Genomic DNA, 19,438 nt, shown 5'->3' with positions numbered 1-19,438 from the left:
CGTCGTGATGCACATCCGGCATCGTTTGACATATTGTAGCGTGAGACAGCTACGAGCGAGTGTGAACGAGCAAAAATACTCACCTTATGCTGCTTTCACACTACGTTTTTTTAACAAGCGTCATGAACGTTTTTTTGCTGCAAAAGCGGATCCTGCTTTTATAGCAAAAAAACGCATGCAAACGCATGTATTATTTTGCAGGATCCTGTCACTTTAAGTTTATGGGCGGGCATTGGAGTCATGTGATCGGGAGTGAGGGGAACTGAACGTGAAAGACTGGGAGACGGCTTCTGACAGCTGTGGAGTCTCGTAACCAAGGCAAACATCGGGTAACTTGCTTGGATACCCGATATTTACATTTGTTACGAGCGTCTGCAGCTGCTAGGAGCCGGCTGCCTGCACACGTAACCAAGATAAACATCGGGTAACTAAGACTGCGGTTACCCCATGTTTACCTTGGTTATGAGCGTCCTCCGCTCTCAGGCAGGGGAGGGAGGAGAGAGAGGGAGGGGGAGTGAGGGAGAGGGAGCGAGGGAGGTGGAGAGAGACTGATCACCCGAGGCTGGTTTCTGGGCATGCTCAGTAGAGCAAGCAGGATCCTGTCTATCAGCATAACAGCGTTCACATGCGTTTGCATGCAGTATAGTCAGGATCCAGCAATTTGCAGTATTTGGACGCAGCTCAAAAATGCTACAAGTAGTGTTTTTGAAAAATGTTAGAAAACTGCAAGTCGCTGGATCCTCACTATAACACACGCAAATGCAGGTGAACGCATGTTGACGCGAGTCCATTGCAAATGCATTGAAATGAAAACGCATTTGCACTGGATCCGTTTTTGCGTTAAAAAAACGTAGTGTGAAAGCAGCCTTAATCGCTGCTCGTTGACACGTCGCTCATTTTCTATAAATCGAAAGTCCGGTTGTTCATTGTTCCTGAGGCAGCACACATCGCTCCATGTGACACCTCGGGAACGATTAACACAGCTTACCTGCGTCCCGCCGGCAATACGGAAGGAAGGAGGTGGGCGGGATGTTTATGTCCCGTTCATCTCCGCCCCTCCGCTTCTATTGGCTGGCCGCTGTGTGATGTCACTGTGATGCCGAACTTCCCTCCCCCTTCAGGAAGTGGATTTTCGCCGCCCACAGCGAGGTCGTTTGGGAAGAACGTGTGACAGGGGGTTACGACTTTGTGCGACACGGCCAAGAAATTGCCCGTGCCGCACAAATGATGACGGTGGGTGCGATCGCAAATGCGATCGCACGAGAAATTGCAGCATGTAAAGCAGGCTTAAATCGGCAATGCAAGAATATGGGATAGTGAGAAGAAAAAAAAAAAAAAAACACAAAAACGGACCGCGTGCGGATGACATCCGAGTACGGTACGATTTTCCCAGACTGACATAATGGAGAAGGAAGGGAGGCTTTTCTTTTTTTTTCTCCACATCTGAGAAAAACCTATGCAATCTGATCAAACTCTGATCAAAGTCCGATCAGCATAATCAGATAGCTTTTCTTGCCCAAGGAGAAGTCTGGTTCAGAGAAGCTCCCTCCATGTGCCATCCTCTCCCATCTACAGCAGGGGGACCGCAGATAATCTTTTGGGGGAGTAGTAGCTGAACAATGGTGATTCAAGAGTGAACAATAGCATTATATTTATTTAAAAAAATAAAAACAGGTTCCAATGCTTGGCTCTTATCTGGAAGGCGTGCAAGTACAACATAAAGGAATGCTAATGTTTAAGCAACCTTTGATAACATTAACCCTTTGTCCCTTGAGAATCCTGCCGCCAAACGCATTCACTAAACAAATGTTTATTGAGAAAGGTGAATAATCAGTCTTCCCTGGGCTTTCAGGATTTAGAAATGTGATTTTTTTTTTCTGCCCATTTGTTAGGATTGGCACTAATAATCCCATTTGTGTGCCTCCATATGAAGCCTGATGTAAAGGCAGCTGCACGGGCGTTATGCAGAACAGTACAGAATAAGGCTATGTGCGCACGTTGCGTATTTGCATGCAGTTACGCTGCGATCTGCACCGCAGCGTAACTGGATGCGTCCTGCGTCCCCAGCATAATCTATGGAGATTGTGCAGGAGCCGTGCGCACGTGGCGTATTAGAGCGCAGCGATTCGGCTGCTGCCCGAAGCGCACATTCTAAGAAGTGACATGTCACTTCTTTCCTGCGCTCTGCATGCAGTCCCTGCTCTGTCTATGGAAGGAGCTGCATGCAGAGCGCATGGAATCGGCTTATCATTACGGACTGTTTCTGCAGCGATTTGAAGCGCACGTGTGCTGTTCAAATCGCTGCAGAAATTTCTGCAGGGCTAGTATGCAACGTGGGCACATAGCCTAAGTACATGAAGTTTGACAAGCCTCATTCACTCCCTCTTGTCGATTTATGCTGCGAGTCATTTTTTTGCAGCTCATGCATGAGATTTCTTATCTACCACACTGGACCTGTGTAATGCAAAGGATTTTCCGCAAGCTAAGGCTATGTGCGCACGTTGCGTACAGTCACTGCAGAAATTTCTGCAGCGATCTGAAGAGCACACGTGCGCTTTAAATCGCTGCAGAAATGTCCGTAGAAAAAAAAAAGCCGATTCCATGCGCTCTGCCTGCAGCTCCTCCCATAGACAGAGCAGGAGCTGCCGGCAAAGCGCACGGAAGAAGGGACATGTCACTTCTTAGAACGCAGCGCTTCGGGCAGCAGCCGAAGCACTGCGCTCTAAGACGCCACGTGCGCACGGCCCCTGCACAATCTCCATAGACTGTGCAGGGGACGCAGGATGCATGCAGTTACGCTGCGCTACAAAGCGCAGCGTAACCATGTATTTACGCAACGTGCGCACATAGCCTAATACACAGCAGAAAATCAGCCGCATTATATTATGTGGAGCATAGCCTTATAACTCAGTACCCTTACCCGGGGTCTTGACATTTACAGTGGTTACGGAAAGTATTCAGACCCCTTTATATTTTTCACTGTTTCATTGCAGCCATTTGGTAAACTCAATAAAGTTCATTTTTTTTCTCTTTAATGTACACTCTGCACCCCATCTTGACAGAAAAATAGAAATGTTGAAAATTTTGCAAATTTATTAAACAAGAAAAATTGAAATATCACATGGTCATAAGTATTCAGACACTTTTCTCAGACACGCATATTTAAGTCACATGCTGTCCATTTCCTTGTGATCCTCCTTGAGATGGTTCTACTCCTTCATTGGAGTTCAGCTGTGTTTAATTAAACTGATAGGACTTGATTTGGAAAGGCACACACCTGTCTATACAAGACCTCACAGCTCACAGTGCATATCACACCAAATGAGAATCATGAGGTCAAAGAACAGCCCAAGGAGCTCAGAGACAATTGTGGCAAGGCAAAGATCTGGCCAAGGTTCCTAAGAGCACAATGGCCTCCATAATCCTTAAATGGAAGACGTTTGGGACCATCAAAACTCTTCCTAGACCTGGACGTCCAGCCAAACTGAGCAATCGTGTGAGAAGAGCCTTGGTGAGAAAGGTAAATAAGAACCCCAAGATCACTGTGACTGAGCTCCAGAGATGCAGTAGCAAGATGGTAGATAGTTCCACAAAGTCAACTATCACTGCAGCCCTACACAAGTCAGGCCTTTATGGCTGAGTGGCGTGACGGAAGTCTCTCCTCAGTGCAAGACATGTGAAATACCGCATAGGGTTTGCAAAAAAAAAAAAACACATGAAGGACTCCCAGACTATGAGAAATAAGATTCTCTGGTCTGATGAGACGAAGATAGAACTTTTTGGTGATAATTCTAAGCGGTATGTGTGGAGAAAACCAGGCACTGCTAATCACCTACCCAATACAATCCCAACAGGGAAACATGGTGGTGGCAGCATCATGCTATGGGGGTGTTTTTCAGCTGCAGGGACAGGAAAGATAAATGCGACCATGTACAGAGATATCCTGGAAGAAAACCTCTTCCAGAGTGCTCTGGACCTCAGACTTGGTCGAAGGTTCACCTTCCAACAAGACAATGACCCTAAGCACACAGCTAAAATAACAAAGGAGTGACTTCAGAACAACTCTGTGACCATTCTTGACTGGCCCAGCCAGAGCCCTGACCTAAACCTAATTGAGTATCTCTAGAGAGACCTGAAAAGTTCCACCAACGTTCACCATCCAACCTGACGGAACTGGAGAGGATCTGCAAGGAAGAATGGCAGAGGCTCCTCAAATCCAGGTGTGAAAAACTTGCTGCATCATTCCCAAGACGACTCATGGCTGTACTAGCTTAAAAGGAAGTGCCTACTCAATACTGAGCAAAGGGTCTGAATACTTATGACCATGTGATATTTCAGTTTTTCTTGTATAATACATTTTCAAAAAAATTCTACATTTCTTTTTTTCTGTGAAGATGGGGTACAGAGTGTACATTAATTAGAGAAAAAAAAAATAACTTTTGAATTTACCAAATGGCCGCAATGAAACAAAGTGAAAAATGTAAAGGGGTCTGAATACTTTCCATACCCACTGTAGGTCCCCATTACACTGTTGTTGGACAATGCCTCAAGAACGATGAATCATGGAGGGTATGTCATGACCAGGTGCCCAGGACACATTAACTAAAGAGGCTATCCGTGATTACATTTTTTTATTCTATGTGCTTGGAAAGGGTAAAAATAACAAAAGCCTCTGCGGTTTCATTAAGGCTATGTGCCCACGCTACAGGATTTACCGCGGATTTGCCGCGGATTTTGCCGCGGATTTGCCGAAAATCTGCAGCAGCAGCACTTCCAAGCCATTTCAATGGCATTTTGGAAATGCTGTGCCCATGCTGCGGATTTTTCCGCGGCGGATTTGCCGCGGATTTTGATCCGGAAAAATCTGCAGCATGTCAATTGTTTGGTGCAGATTTTGTGCGGATTTTTGGTTTTGAATGGGGGAAAAAAAAAAAATGAAATCCGCATCAAAATCCGCGGCAAATCCGCGGTAAATTCGCGGCAAATCCGCGGGTGCGGATTTGCCGCGAAAGTCGCGGATTTTCAGGCAAAAAAATCCGCAGGGACATTCTAGCGTGGGCACATAGCCTTACTGTAGTTGGGAGGTCACCATGGTAGCAGAGAGGCATTACTGGAGCACTTATGGGTGAATATAACAAAATGCCTTCCTTTTAAACTCCCCAAGCCAATGGGGGGAAAAATGATGATAGAAAACCCCTTTAAACGTCAGTTTAAAAGCCCTCATATAAAGTCCCGATCACGTAAGCCGATACAATCGGGCAAAAAAATAGTGAAAGGGGTTGTCTAGTCTCACGAAAAGTCTGTAGCCACTCTGGATTCGGCATTCTGCAGACATTTACATACGGTGACAATTTTGCATGTTTTCAACATGCGAGTAGCATGTCACATGACCGCATGTATACCATTTGCATATTTGTGATCATGTGCTGACTAGACATAGCCGACATCTCCCAATATATCAAAAGTGGGCTTGAGATTAGTCCTGTTGAGACCACAAGAAGGCAAAGCACATTTATGCAATCACATGTCAACCCACACAGAAAATACATGGGAATTGTGAGAGCGGGCACACCACACAGTCAAGATTCAGCTGTCTACCGTCTGAGTGGTTGTAGACTTTATGAGACTAGACAACCCCTTTAAAGGGAACCTGTCACCACTTTATTGGTCTATAAGCTGCGGCCACCACCACCGGGCTCTTATATACACATTCTAACATGCTGTATACAAGAGCTCAAGCCGCTGTGACAACATAAAACACACTTTATATTACTTACCTAACGGTCGCGCTGCGGTGGAATAGGGCCTAGTGGGTGTCTCCGTTGTCCGGTGCCGGAGCAGCCTCTTTCGGCCATCTTCGTCCTCCTTCTCTAGCCGCAGTGCATGATGGGTCCGACGTCCTCCACACTCGCCGGCATTCAGGTCCTGAGTAGGGCAGATCAAAGTATTGTAGTGCGCCTGCGCAGGACCGGCGAGTGTGTATGATGTAGCCGCGTCATGCGCCCAGGCTTCAGAAAGAGGACGAAGATGGCCGAAAGGGAAGGCACCGGACAACGGAGACACCCATTAGGCCCTATTCCAACGCAGAGCGACCGTTAGGTAAGTATTATAAAGTGTTTATGTTCTCACAGCGGCCTGGGCTCTTATATACCGCATGTTAGAATGCTGTATATAAGAGCCCGGTGGTGGTGGCCACAGCTTATAGGCCAAAAAAGTGGTGACAGGTTCCCTTTAACACAATAGTTCTGTTGGCAGCACATCTGCTTGTTACATGGGGAGGTGTGCAGACAACAGCAAAGATTACATGGCCGATGTAAACACTCCAATTAACAAAGCAGCAACCGGCCCATCGCTGCGATACCGCCAATCATTCCTGAACGTCCAGGTTCATTTTTTGATCATTGGTATGACGCTGGGCAGCATACATTGCTGTGTTTGATGCCATAACGACAAGAGACCTCGTTGGCATGCCTGGGTGGAAATACTACGCCTCTATCGAGGTCTGAGTCATCACAATAGCTGCTGTGTGACAGGGTCCCAACGACCGCCGAGGTCATTATACGGATCGCCGTATCGTTGCTGCATCATTAATAGATCTGACTGTTTGCCAGCTCACTAGCGACGTACCAGCAATCCTGACCAGGTCATATTGTTGTCGGGATCGCTGGAACGTATAACAGGACCCTAACATTCACAGAGACGGGAAAAGGCCCAATACCTGCAAGGGTGGGTTGGGCGGGAATGTGACCAGATATTTACATAAGAGAGAGGCGTTTAGTATGCCTAAGGACTGGTAAAGCCATGGCAGCACTTGGGAAGGTTGACTGTTCACCGATACTGCTCAGTAATCTCATCTATCCATGCAGAATACAGGAGACAACACCCGCAACGTGCCAGAGCATCACAATCTACATTTACCATGATCACAACAGATAAAGCCATGATGTACACAAAGGCGAAGCTCTAGGAACATTTTTTGGGGCTGAATAATTTATTAGTGGTGTTTTCTGGGAATACTAAGTTTTGGGTTTTTTTTGTTTTTTTTTTTACTGATCAGGATTTCTGCTCTAAGGCTGCTTTCACACATCCGGCTTGAGCGTTGCGGCTCAATCCGGCTGTGAAACCTATGCAACGGATGCGGTGAAAACACCGCATCCTTTGCATAAGTTTTTTTACATGCGGCCCGTCCGGTTTTTGCCGCATCCGGCATCCATAGGGATGCATTGAGAAAAGCGCCACAAAAAAACGTGCCAGGCAACGTTCCATCCGGCCACCGCATCGGCTAAATCTGCCGCATGCGGCAAAAACCGGACCGAACGCAAGGCCATGCGGCACAATACGGCACTAATTAAAGTCTATGCAGGAAAAACGCAACCGGCAGCAAAAAAAACGGTTGCGTTTCTCCTGCAAAGTGCCGGATTGTGCCGCATAGCAAAAAACTGTGGTGTGACAGCAGCCTTAGGCTATGTGTGCACGTTGCGTACTAGCCCTGCAGAATTTTCTGCAGCGATCTGAAGAGCACGTGCGCTTCAAATCGCTGCAGAAAATGTCCGTAGGAAAAAAAAAAGCCGATTCCATGCGCTCTGCCTGCAGCTCCTGCCATAGACAGAGCAGGGGCTGCCGGCAAAGCGCACGGAAGAAGTGACATGTCACTTCTTGAACGCAGCGCGTCGGGCAGCAGCCGAAGCGCTGCACTCTAAAACGCCACGTGCGCACGGCCCCTGCACAATCTCCATAGACTGTGCAGGGGACGCAGGACGCATGCAGTTACGCTGCGCTACAAAGCGCAGCGTAACTGCATGAATTACGCACACGTGCACACATAGCCTTACTCTTCCTTCCCAGGTCAAGCGCTGCCTCTCTGCCGCTACTGATCTTTCTTTCAACAGCGCACATCACCGCTGCAGTCAATCATCGAGTTCAGCAGCTCTGGCACCGTAGGTATCAAGAGCTCAGATATTGGCCATCTCAGCGTTTGGCTGACACACTCTTTGTATATTCATATGTGGAGGATATTTCATCCAGATCTTCTGTATGTAATAGCCACTGTTTATCACACGAGCAGACTGTCAATTTACACTGCAATGCAGACCTTTTCCACATCAGAGTATACATAATTTTGTCCTTTTAGTGCCACTACTGTGGATTTCTTTGGCTGCAGCATATGTCCCATATGGAATTAGCCTTAAAGGGGTTGCCATTTCCATTAAATATTGTCCTTGAATGCAGTGTGGTATAAAAACATACAAGCTGTGCCTTCCTCAAAGTCCACCAGAGAGTTTCCCCTTTGTCTTGGTGTCTGTCATTGGCTGTCCAGCTAACATTATGTCAACAGCGCTCCGTCAATCAGTGACCTGAGCGGCTCTGCCAGTATAGACAGCCCCACTTAACACAGCAGCTAATCAGTGAGCTCAGCAGCTCCTGCCAGTATAAACTGCCCCATTTAGCAGAGCAGCCAATCGGCTCAGCAGCTCTGCCAGCATAGACAGCCCACCTAAATGCAGCAGCCAATCAGTGAGCTCAGCAGCTCCTGCCAGTGTAAACTGCCCCACATAGCACAACAGCTAATCAGTGAGCTCAGCAGCTCTGTCAATCTAGACGGACCTGTGAAGACACAACCCCGTAAAATGTGTCAGGGGTTAATATTCTTAATTTGTCCAGACAAGAGTCCCTTTTGTGTGTTAACTAGTGTTTGTTGAGTTATTGTTTTCTCCAGGACTATCAGAGCCTCCAATTGTCTGAGAATGTGGATAGCTAAAATAATGTAACTTCCTCCAGCCTCTCTGTCTACCTAACTCAGAAGAGAATTACCTATGTGGATTGAAATGCCACCCAATCAGAGCACAGCCTTATTCCACCAATCCGAGAAGACCACATTCCCTGGAATGAGTGCCCGGGAGATAGAAAAAAGGACTGTGGAAGTCACCAGGTTTTTCTTTTGCTACATGGCTGCAATCTAGGGGTTTCGATTACAGTTGGAAGTCCATTACCCAGCCTTAGCACTTCGGCACCGGCAAGGTAATCTGAAACTGGATTCCATTGTGCAGGAGCACCGGCAAGGATTCTAGGATTCGGCTGGAAGAAACCTAGGTTGGGATGATTCTGTTACTTGGCTACGGACTTTGCTGTGCTCGTGAAGCTTCCTACGCTTGTCACTGTCCTATTCTCGGTGGGTGCCTGCTAAAAGCAGGCTGCTGCTGGTTTGAGTATGTGCGACTAGAAACTCCGAAGGCACAAATAGTCTACTCCCTGGTGAGACAGCGGAAGGGTGAGACTGTTGCTTGTTACATCGTGTGGTTTGCATTGTTTTGTGTTATATGCCTTTGACTGTTGGGGATCCAATAAAGTTTAATTATTGTGGTTCCCGCACCCTGTATTGTCCGAGTAGTGTTTTGCCCACGGGTACAGAGGTCGGGCGTTCAGTTGGGAAGAGCCCTGGGCCATGCAGTCTTTCTAAAGGTGGCCGGGCCACTGGACGAGAGCACCCACTGACCCCAGTGTCTCCAGAGGACACACTTAGTGCAGCAGCGAATCAGTGATCTCAGTGGCTCCGCCAGTATAGACTGCCCCACTTAGACCCACTGAGCTTATTGATTGGCTGCTGCGCGATTGATACGACATCAGAGCCATAGCCAATGTGAGACACTGGGAGACTCATCTGTTTCTGACATTGGTAAGTTTCTATACAAAACTGCACTCGGGGACAAGTTTAGCTGAAAAGGGACAACCCCTTTAGGGTATGTTCACAAGCAGCGTGCAGTATGGATAATCATCATTCTCAGCCGCACATCATGTTGCTGAGAACAAAAGCAGGCCTAGGTGCACTCATCGATCTACTGTGTTTTTCCAAAAATAAGCACTCCCCCAAAAATAAGCCCTAGCAGGGATTTTCAGCATTTTCGGAGCAAGGCTTAAATATAAGCCCTCCCCCGAAAATAAGCCCTAGTCCCGGATCAATAATGAAGTGTCCGTGCAGCTAAAAAAGTTACAGATACTGCAGGACACTTCATTATACACAGTGAGCACCCAGCAAACACACTCACCAGACGCCGAGCAGAGGACCTGCAGTGATCGCACCCCCCGCACACATCCGATCACACACATCGGATTGTACACATAATCAGATCACGCACACATACCACATCCAGCGACACTTATTTCTTCTCGCAGAATCCTGAGAGGCAGTGCGGAGGAGCGTAAGGACCAGCCGCAACAGGACCTGCGGACACACATTACTTCCTCCCATTATTCCCTGCGGCCGGAAGCGCTGGATGTGATGTGAGTGTGTCTGTGCACGATCTGCTGTGTGTGTGACTGTGTCAGCCAGCAGCAGGGGAGGACGGCGTGCAGCACCTACCGTAGATCACAGGAGGACCTGTGAGCCATGCAGAGGTCTGGGTCTGGCAAGTATGAGTCTTCTGGGAAGTGGGAGTTCTGCTTTTTTAGGGGTAAACTTACCCCCCAACCGTGTTTCTCCAAGAATAAGACCTCCTCCAAAAATAAGCCTGTGTGCTTTTTTGGGGGGGAAAAAAAAAAAATATAAGAGTGTCTTATTTTTGGAAAAACACGGTATTACTGATCAGCGGTGGTTTAAACCCACTTTTGCACTGGGAAAACTCCCTTCCATGTAACATACCTCGAACTTGGGGGCTGTTCCCCTTCACTGCTGACTCCATCTGGCATTTTTGGGGAATTCAGAAGGATTTTATTGAGCACGCTGACACAGGTCACTAAGTTACTGGACTCCGCTTGTGTCACTGAACTCCATGACTCTGTTGAGGACCTCGATTTTGCAAAGATTCAGACAGAACCTCCCATGGAATCAGCTACAACGGGGCTGTTTGCAACGGTGAATAGCCCCATATCTAACAAGCTGAGTGACAACTGTGTAACCCGCCATATTGTCTTGTAAAGATTAACCCTTAAAAGGCTTCCTTCCCAAGAATAGTGACTTTTTTAGAGAAGTGGCAGAGAACAATGCCATGAACTCGTTGGTACTGGCTGGTAGGTTGGTCTAGATTCCAGAACAGGTCTACCCAGTATTAGCAGATTAAAGTCACACCTGGGAAATTGGTTTTAAAAAGGTCTGTGACTGAAAATCAGGTTCATTCATCCGGTGGCACATGGATTTCTGCAAGGACACGTCTGCAACAAATCTGCTGTGTGTGACTATAGCCCGATGTCCCTGCTGTGTGTGACTATAGCCCGATGTCCCTGCTGTGTGTGACTATAGCCCGATGTCCCTGCTGTGTGTGACTATAGCCCGATGTCCCTGCTGTGTGTGACTATAGCCCGATGTCCCTGCTGTGTGTGAATATAGCCCGATGTCCCTGCTGTGTGTGAATATAGCCCGATGTCCCTGCTGTGTGTGACTATAGCCCGATGTCCCTGCTGTGTGTGACTATAGCCCGATGTCCCTGCTGTGTGTGACTATAGCCCGATGTCCCTGCTGTGTGTGACTATAGCCCGATGTCCCTGCTGTGTGTGACTATAGCCCGCTGTCCCTGCTGTGTGTGACTATAGCCCGATGTCCCTGCTGTGTGTGAGTATAGCCCGATGTCCCTGCTGTGTGTGACTATAGCCCGATGTCCCTGCTGTGTGTGACTATAGCCCGATGTCCCTGCTGTGTGTGACTATAGCCCGCTGTCCCTGCTGTGTGTGACTATAGCCCGATGTCCCTGCTGTGTGTGAATATAGCCCGATGTCCCTGCTGTGTGTGAATATAGCCCGATGTCCCTGCTGTGTGTGACTATAGCCCGATGTCCCTGCTGTGTGTGACTATAGCCCGATGTCCCTGCTGTGTGTGACTATAGCCCGATGTCCCTGCTGTGTGTGACTATAGCCCGATGTCCCTGCTGTGTGTGACTATAGCCCGATGTCCCTGCTGTGTGTGACTATAGCCCGATGTCCCTGCTGTGTGTGACTATAGCCCGATGTCCCTGCTGTGTGTGACTATAGCCCGATGTCCCTGCTGTGTGTGACTATAGCCCGATGTCCCTGCTGTGTGTGACTATAGCCCGATGTCCCTGCTGTGTGTGACTATAGCCCGATGTCCCTGCTGTGTGTGACTATAGCCCGATGTCCCTGCTGTGTGTGACTATAGCCCGATGTCCCTGCTGTGTGTGACTATAGCCCGATGTCCCTGCTGTGTGTGACTATAGCCCGATGTCCCTGCTGTGTGTGACTATAGCCCGATGTCCCTGCTGTGTGTGACTATAGCCCGATGTCCCTGCTGTGTGTGAATATAGCCCGATGTCCCTGCTGTGTGTGACTATAGCCCGATGTCCCTGCTGTGTGTGACTATAGCCCGATGTCCCTGCTGTGTGTGACTATAGCCCCGATGTCCCTGCTGTGTGTGACTATAGCCCGATGTCCCTGCTGTGTGTGACTATAGCCCGATGTCCCTGCTGTGTGTGAATATAGCCCGATGTCCCTGCTGTGTGTGACTATAGCCCGATGTCCCTGCTGTGTGTGACTATAGCCCGATGTCCCTGCTGTGTGTGACTATAGCCCGATGTCCCTGCTGTGTGTGACTATAGCCCGATGTCCCTGCTGTGTGTGACTATAGCCCGATGTCCCTGCTGTGTGTGACTATAGCCCGATGTCCCTGCTGTGTGTGACTATAGCCCCGATGTCCCTGCTGTGTGTGACTATAGCCCCGATGTCCCTGCTGTGTGTGACTATAGCCCGATGTCCCTGCTGTGTGTGACTATAGCCCGATGTCCCTGCTGTGTGTGACTATAGCCCGATGTCCCTGCTGTGTGTGACTATAGCCCGATGTCCCTGCTGTGTGTGACTATAGCCCGATGTCCCTGCTGTGTGTGACTATAGCCCGATGTCCCTGCTGTGTGTGACTATAGCCCGCTGTCCCTGCTGTGTGTGAATATAGCCCGCTGTCCCTGCTGTGTGTGAATATAGCCCGCTGTCCCTGCTGTGTGTGAATATAGCCCGCTGTCCCTGCTGTGTGTGACTATAGCCCGATGTCCCTGCTGTGTGTGAATATAGCCCGATGTCCCTGCTGTGTGTGACTATAGCCCGATGTCCCTGCTGTGTGTGACTATAGCCCGATGTCCCTGCTGTGTGTGACTATAGCCCGATGTCCCTGCTGTGTGTGACTATAGCCCGATGTCCCTGCTGTGTGTGACTATAGCCCGATGTCCCTGCTGTTTGTGAATATAGCCCGATGTCCCTGCTGTGTGTGAATATAGCCCGATGTCCCTGCTGTGTGTGACTATAGCCCGATGTCCCTGCTGTGTGTGACTATAGCCCGATGTCCCTGCTGTGTGTGACTATAGCCCGATGTCCCTGCTGTGTGTGACTATAGCCCGATGTCCCTGCTGTTTGTGAATATAGCCCGATGTCCCTGCTGTGTGTGACTATAGCCCGATGTCCCTGCTGTGTGTGACTATAGCCCGATGTCCCTGCTGTGTGTGACTATAGCCCGATGTCCCTGCTGTGTGTGACTATAGCCCGATGTCCCTGCTGTGTGTGAATATAGCCCGATGTCCCTGCTGTGTGTGACTATAGCCCCGATGTCCCTGCTGTGTGTGACTATAGCCCGATGTCCCTGCTGTGTGTGACTATAGCCCGATGTCCCTGCTGTGTGTGACTATAGCCCGATGTCCCTGCTGTGTGTGACTATAGCCCGATGTCCCTGCTGTGTGTGAATATAGCCCGATGTCCCTGCTGTGTGTGACTATAGCCCGATGTCCCTGCTGTGTGTGACTATAGCCCGCTGTCCCTGCTGTGTGTGACTATAGCCCGATGTCCCTGCTGTGTGTGAATATAGCCCGATGTCCCTGCTGTGTGTGACTATAGCCCGATGTCCCTGCTGTGTGTGAATATAGCCCGATGTCCCTGCTGTGTGTGAATATAGCCCGATGTCCCTGCTGTGTGTGAATATAGCCCGATGTCCCTGCTGTGTGTGAATATAGCCCGATGTCCCAATTAGACGGCCCGCTACAGTGCTGCTGAGAATGAGGATTTGTATGCCAGCGTTTTGCTTGTCGGCCTGCTAAGATAGGCCAATTACTGACCCATTCAAAAGGCCATAACTGGACCCAAATAACCCCCAGGCATCAAGACAGCTGACAGGAAGTGTCCTGTCGCCCTTAGCAACTAATTCAATTTGAGATTTCTTTCCTTCCAGCACTTAAGAAAATGAAAGTCAGGATCCGATTGGTCGCTATGACAACAATGACTCATTTTTACTCAGTGCATCAAAAAAAACATCATTTGTACACAGTCTTCACAGGACCAATAGTCCTGCAATTTATATACAATCTGCTGATATCAGAGCATTATTAGAAGAAAATAACTGTATTAAACTCCCACCAGCAAAAAGTGGCTGATAACAGAAAACAATAACATCACACGCAATAACACAGCACATAAGAGATAAAGGTAAAACTAGATAAGTACAGAAAAGTTCTGTTATAGATGAATCCATGCAAGAACAGAGCACAGAAGCCGATCTAATAATGGATCCAGCAAGGTGCAGACTCACAGCCAGCACATGACTACAAGTGGGCACTGCCTGCAGATCAAGCAATCAATTCACAGGAAAGGAGGCAGACAACAACCAGGCTGTACTACGCTGCAGGCACACAGCCCTGGCACTGCCACACTGGGGGGGGCCACACACTGTGCCCCGCTCACAGGAGCCTGGCACTGCCACACTGGGGGGGCCACACACTGTGCCCCGCTCACAGGAGCCTGGCACTGCCACACTGGGGGAATCACACACTGTGCCCCGCTCACAGGAGCCTGGCACTGCCACACTGGGGGCCCACACACTGTGCCCCGCTCACAGGAGCCTGGTACTGACCACACTGGGGGCCCACAGGAGCCTGTCACTGACCACACTGGGGGCCCACAGGAGCCTGTCACTGACCACACTGGGGGCCCACAGGAGCCTGTCACTGACCACACTGGGGGCCCACAGGAGCCTGTCACTGACCACACTGGGGGCCCACAGGAGCCTGTCACTGACCACACTGGGGGCCCACAGGAGCCTGTCACTGACCACACTGGGGGCCCACAGGAGCCTGTCACTGACCACACTGGGGGCCCACAGGAGCCTGTCACTGACCACACTGGGGGCCCACAGGCTGTCACCCACTCACAGGAGCCTGTCACTGACCACACTGGGGGCCCACAGGCTGTCACCCACTCACAGGAGCCTGTCACTGACCACACTGGGTGCCCACAGGCTGTCACCCACTCACAGGAGCCTGTCACTGACCACACTGGGTGCCCACAGGCTGTCACCCACTCACAGGAGCCTGTCACTGACCACACTGGGTGCCAACAGACTGTGCCCCCCTCACAGGAGCCTGTCACTGACCACACTGGGTGCCCACAGGCTGTGCCCCGCTCACAGGAGCCTGTCACTGACCACACTGGGTGCCCACAGGCTGTGCCCCGCTCACAGGAGCCTGTCACTGACCACACTGGGTGCCCACAGGCTGTGCCCCGCTCACAGGAGCCTGTCACTGACCACACTGGGTGCCCACAGGCTGTGCCCCGCTCACAGGAGCCTGTCACTGACCACACTGGGTGCCCACAGGCTGTGCCCCGCTCACAGGAGCCTGTCACTGACCACACTGGGTGCCCACAGGCTGTGCCCCGCTCACAGGAGCCTGTCACTGACCACACTGGGTGCCCACAGGATGTGCCCTGCTCACAGGAGCCTGTCACTGACCACACTGGGTGCCCACAGGCTGTGCCCCGCTCACAGGAGCCTGTCACTGACCACACTGGGTGCCCACAGGCTGTGCCCTGCTCACAGGAGCCTGTCACTGACCACACTGGGTGCCCACAGGCTGTGCCCCGCTCACAGGAGCCTGTCACTGACCACACTGGGTGCCCACAGGCTGTGCCCCGCTCACAGGAGCCTGTCACTGACCACACTGGGTGCCCACAGGCTGTGCCCTGCTCACAGGAGCCTGTCACTGACCACACTGGGTGCCCACAGGCTGTGCCCTGCTCACAGGAGCCTGTCACTGACCACACTGGGTGCCCACAGGCTGTGCCCCGCTCACAGGAGCCTGTCACTGACCACACTGGGTGCCCACAGGCTGTGCCCTGCTCACAGGAGCCTGTCACTGACCACACTGGGTGCCCACAGGCTGTGCCCCGCTCACAGGAGCCTGTCACTGACCACACTGGGTGCCCACAGGCTGTGCCCCGCTCACAGGAGCCTGTCACTGACCACACTGGGTGCCCACAGGCTGTGCCCCGCTCACAAGAGCCTGTCACTGACCACACTGGGTGCCCACAGGCTGTCACCCACTCACAGGAGCCTGTCACTGACCACACTGGGTGCCCACAGGCTGTGCCCCCCTCACAGGAGCCTGTCACTGACCTTTCCATCCCGCGTCATCACCTGTCACTGATCGCCCGCACTTCCTGATCGCCACCCGTCACTTACCACCCGTGCTCCCATGTCACCCGCCTCCTCCTCACCTCTTTTGACAGCTTCATCATATGTGAGGAACCCGATCCGGGACTCCTTGGCGCCCATGATGACGGCGATGAGCAGATCGCTATGCACAGCCTCCTCACTCCATGGCCAGGAGCCTAGCGTGCCACCCGGTGCACTCCAGTGCAGTAACGGTGTACTCAGCTCCAGCAGTCATCACCTGCCTTCCTTCCACACAGCAACCTCACCAGCCCCGCCCTCTATTGCTCCAGCCGTCGCTTCCTCTAACGGAAGCCCCGCCCACTCACGGAGACGATCACGTGAGGCCCCCGCTGCACCGTCGGGCTCCGCCCATGTGTCACTATCTTAGCTGCGTTTCTTATTATGGGACCAGTGTGTTTCTTCCATATTTGAGGTAAAAGCGCAATGTCATCAGCGTTCTCCAACCTCCGATTATAATAGCGGAGTACTGACGTATATAAGGAGACGCTCACGTGACTAGCGAGCCAGACGCCTGAGACGGACATGTTTGTTGAGGGCATGCTGCTCTCGGCTGTGCTGGTGTAATGCATGTTGTATGCGAGCGTTTACGGCGTCCTGGAGGTGACAAACTGGTAGACTAATCAGGAGACTGCTTTTATTTTCTTGTCTCTTTTAGACAGATGAGAACAGTAATTTGATTGGAAATCAGCTATAAATCCTCACCAATGTGTGACTCATAGGGACAAAGGGGCTCCTCATTAATCTCTTTAAAAAGCTTAAAGGGGTTTTTCATTTTAAAAAAAAACAACTTTAATCCATGTGCGTAGGGCTAAAAAATAATTTTTGCAATTGTGTTTCATTAAAAGCTGTGCACAGTGTGTTTTCTACAAGATTTGTATTGCCCTGCACACTCAACTTTGATGTGGTCTATGAGGTTGTCCAGCTTTGTCACAAAAGTCTGCAGTTTCAGTGTGTCGTTCTATGTGACTTGTGAATCCTCACATCACATGTAGCACGCATTCTGCGGATTCTGTGCCACCGAAAGGTCACTTCCATTACCTCACTAGCTCCCAATGCAAGTCTATGACAGCCAAAACCAGGCTCCCATAAAGTTGTATTGAGTTGTGACCTCCATGAAACACTGGAGCTGCCTGCAGGACACAAATCGCCAAGACCAACCAAAGAGACAGTGATAGAAGATGAAGGTAAGTATAAGACAGAGGACAGTTGACTTAAGGGGGCTTTACACGGTAGCGATATCGCTAGCAATTTGTAGCGATATCGAGCGTGTAAGTACCCGCCCCCGTCGCGCATGCGATTGTTTCTGATCGCTGCCGTAGCGAACATTATCGCTACGGCAGCGTCACACGCACTTACCTGGTCGTCGTCGTCGCTGTGACTGTCGAACAATCCCTCCTTCAAGGGGGAGGGACGTTTGGCATCACAGCGACGTCACCGCAACGTCACTAAGCGGCCGGCCAATCAAAACGGCGGGGCGGAGATGAGCAGGACGTAACATCCCGCCCACCTCTTCCTTCCGCATTGCGGCCGGTGGCAGGTAAGGAGACGTTCCTCGCTCCTGCGGTGTATGCTATATGTGTGCTGCCGCATGAGCGATGAACCACCTGGATAAACAACCCTTACCGATTTTTGGTTTTGGGACGACCTCTCCATGGTGAACGATTTTCACCATTTTTGAGGTTGCTTAAGGTCGCTGGTAAGTGTCACACGCTGCGATATCGTTAATGACGCCGGATGTGCGTCACTAACAACGTGACCCCGACGATAAAACATTAACGATATAGCGTGTAAAGCCCCCTTACGAGTTAAAGGGAACCTGTCAGGTCCAATATGTACCCAGAACCACGAGCAGTTCTGGTTGTATATTACTAATCCCTGCCTAACCGTCCCTGTATACACTAGTATAGATAGAGATCTTTAGAAAAAGGATTTCTAAAGATCCTTTACCATATGCTAATGAGCTTGGGGACTAGCCTCGAGGTTGTTGCTTCCCTGGCTAGTCGGCTCCATTAGGATGTTAGTACGTCCCTGTGGGCATGCTAATATGCTAATGAATACGCAGCGTCACAGGATGATATTACTCACCTCTCCGCTGCCATCGCCGCCCAACACTGGATTTCGGCTCAGTGCGCATGACCCCGGAGTTTCAGTCATGCGCACTATGAAGCCGGGTGTATGCGTCCCGGCTTTAAACTGAAGTAGTGCGCATGACCCGAACTCGGGGGTCATGGGTACTGAGCCGAAATCCAGTGTCTGGCAGCGGAGAGGTGAGTGAGATCATCCTCTGATGCTGCACATTCATTAGCACGCCCACAGGGGTATACTAACATGCTAATGAGGGGCGACTGGCCGGGGAACCAACGCCCAGGGGACTAGTCCCCGAGCTCATTAGCATACGATAAAATATCTTCAGAAATACTTTTTCTAAAGATCTCTTTATCTATGCTAGTGTATACAGGGACGGTTAGGCAGGGATTAGCAGTATACACCCAGAACTGCTCGTGGTCCTCAGTGCATATTGCACCTGACAGGTTCCCTTTAAGGCAGCACTCCAGCGGAGAAATAAAAAACAAACACCGGAGTGGTGCTTTAAGGACTTGTGAATTTTTCGCTTTGACACTTACATAATTTCCTCCCCTTTTACCAAGACATAACTTTTTATTTCTTCATCAACATAGCTGGATGAGGGCATTTTGTTGTAGCTTTGATTGATACCATTTTACCAAACAAAGATGTGGAAAACTGGAAAATTTGGAAATTCTGAAAAAAAAATGCTTTTTTGTGGGGGTTTTTTTTTCCTGAATCCATTTTGTGGTAAACATGACCTGGTATTCACCACATCAGCGTTATTATGGTGATACCAAGCTTGTCCGCTTCTATACTGCAGGAGTGGGCTTTGTAAGGAAGGGCTAAGAGGAGAGATATATTGCAACATGATCCTTCATATAAGGCTATGTTCACACTATGCATCTTTTACTGTGTTTTTGGTGTATTTTTGAGGTCACATAGATG

At 50.1% G+C, this 19,438-nt stretch overlaps 1 protein-coding gene across 2 annotated transcripts in view; it reads right to left on the bottom strand.

The window, feature by feature from the left end:
* The window catches only part of USP32 (ubiquitin specific peptidase 32), a 391,424-nt gene extending 374,595 nt beyond the window's left edge, over positions 1 to 16,829 (bottom strand). The window contains exon 1 of one of the 2 annotated variants that reach the window (XM_075336246.1): positions 16,468 to 16,829. In XM_075336246.1, coding sequence (XP_075192361.1) covers positions 16,468 to 16,525 — 58 coding nt within the window. In that variant the 5' untranslated portion in view covers positions 16,526 to 16,829. The remainder of the gene's footprint in view (positions 1 to 16,467) is intronic. The other variant, XM_075336247.1, reaches the window with a different exon arrangement.
* Between the last annotated feature and the right edge of the window lie 2,609 nt (positions 16,830 to 19,438).

The sequence above is a fragment of the Anomaloglossus baeobatrachus genome, chromosome 2 (assembly GCF_048569485.1).
Source record: "Anomaloglossus baeobatrachus isolate aAnoBae1 chromosome 2, aAnoBae1.hap1, whole genome shotgun sequence".
Lineage (NCBI taxonomy): Eukaryota > Metazoa > Chordata > Amphibia > Anura > Aromobatidae > Anomaloglossus > Anomaloglossus baeobatrachus.
This window is presented reverse-complemented; position numbering and strand designations above follow the sequence as displayed.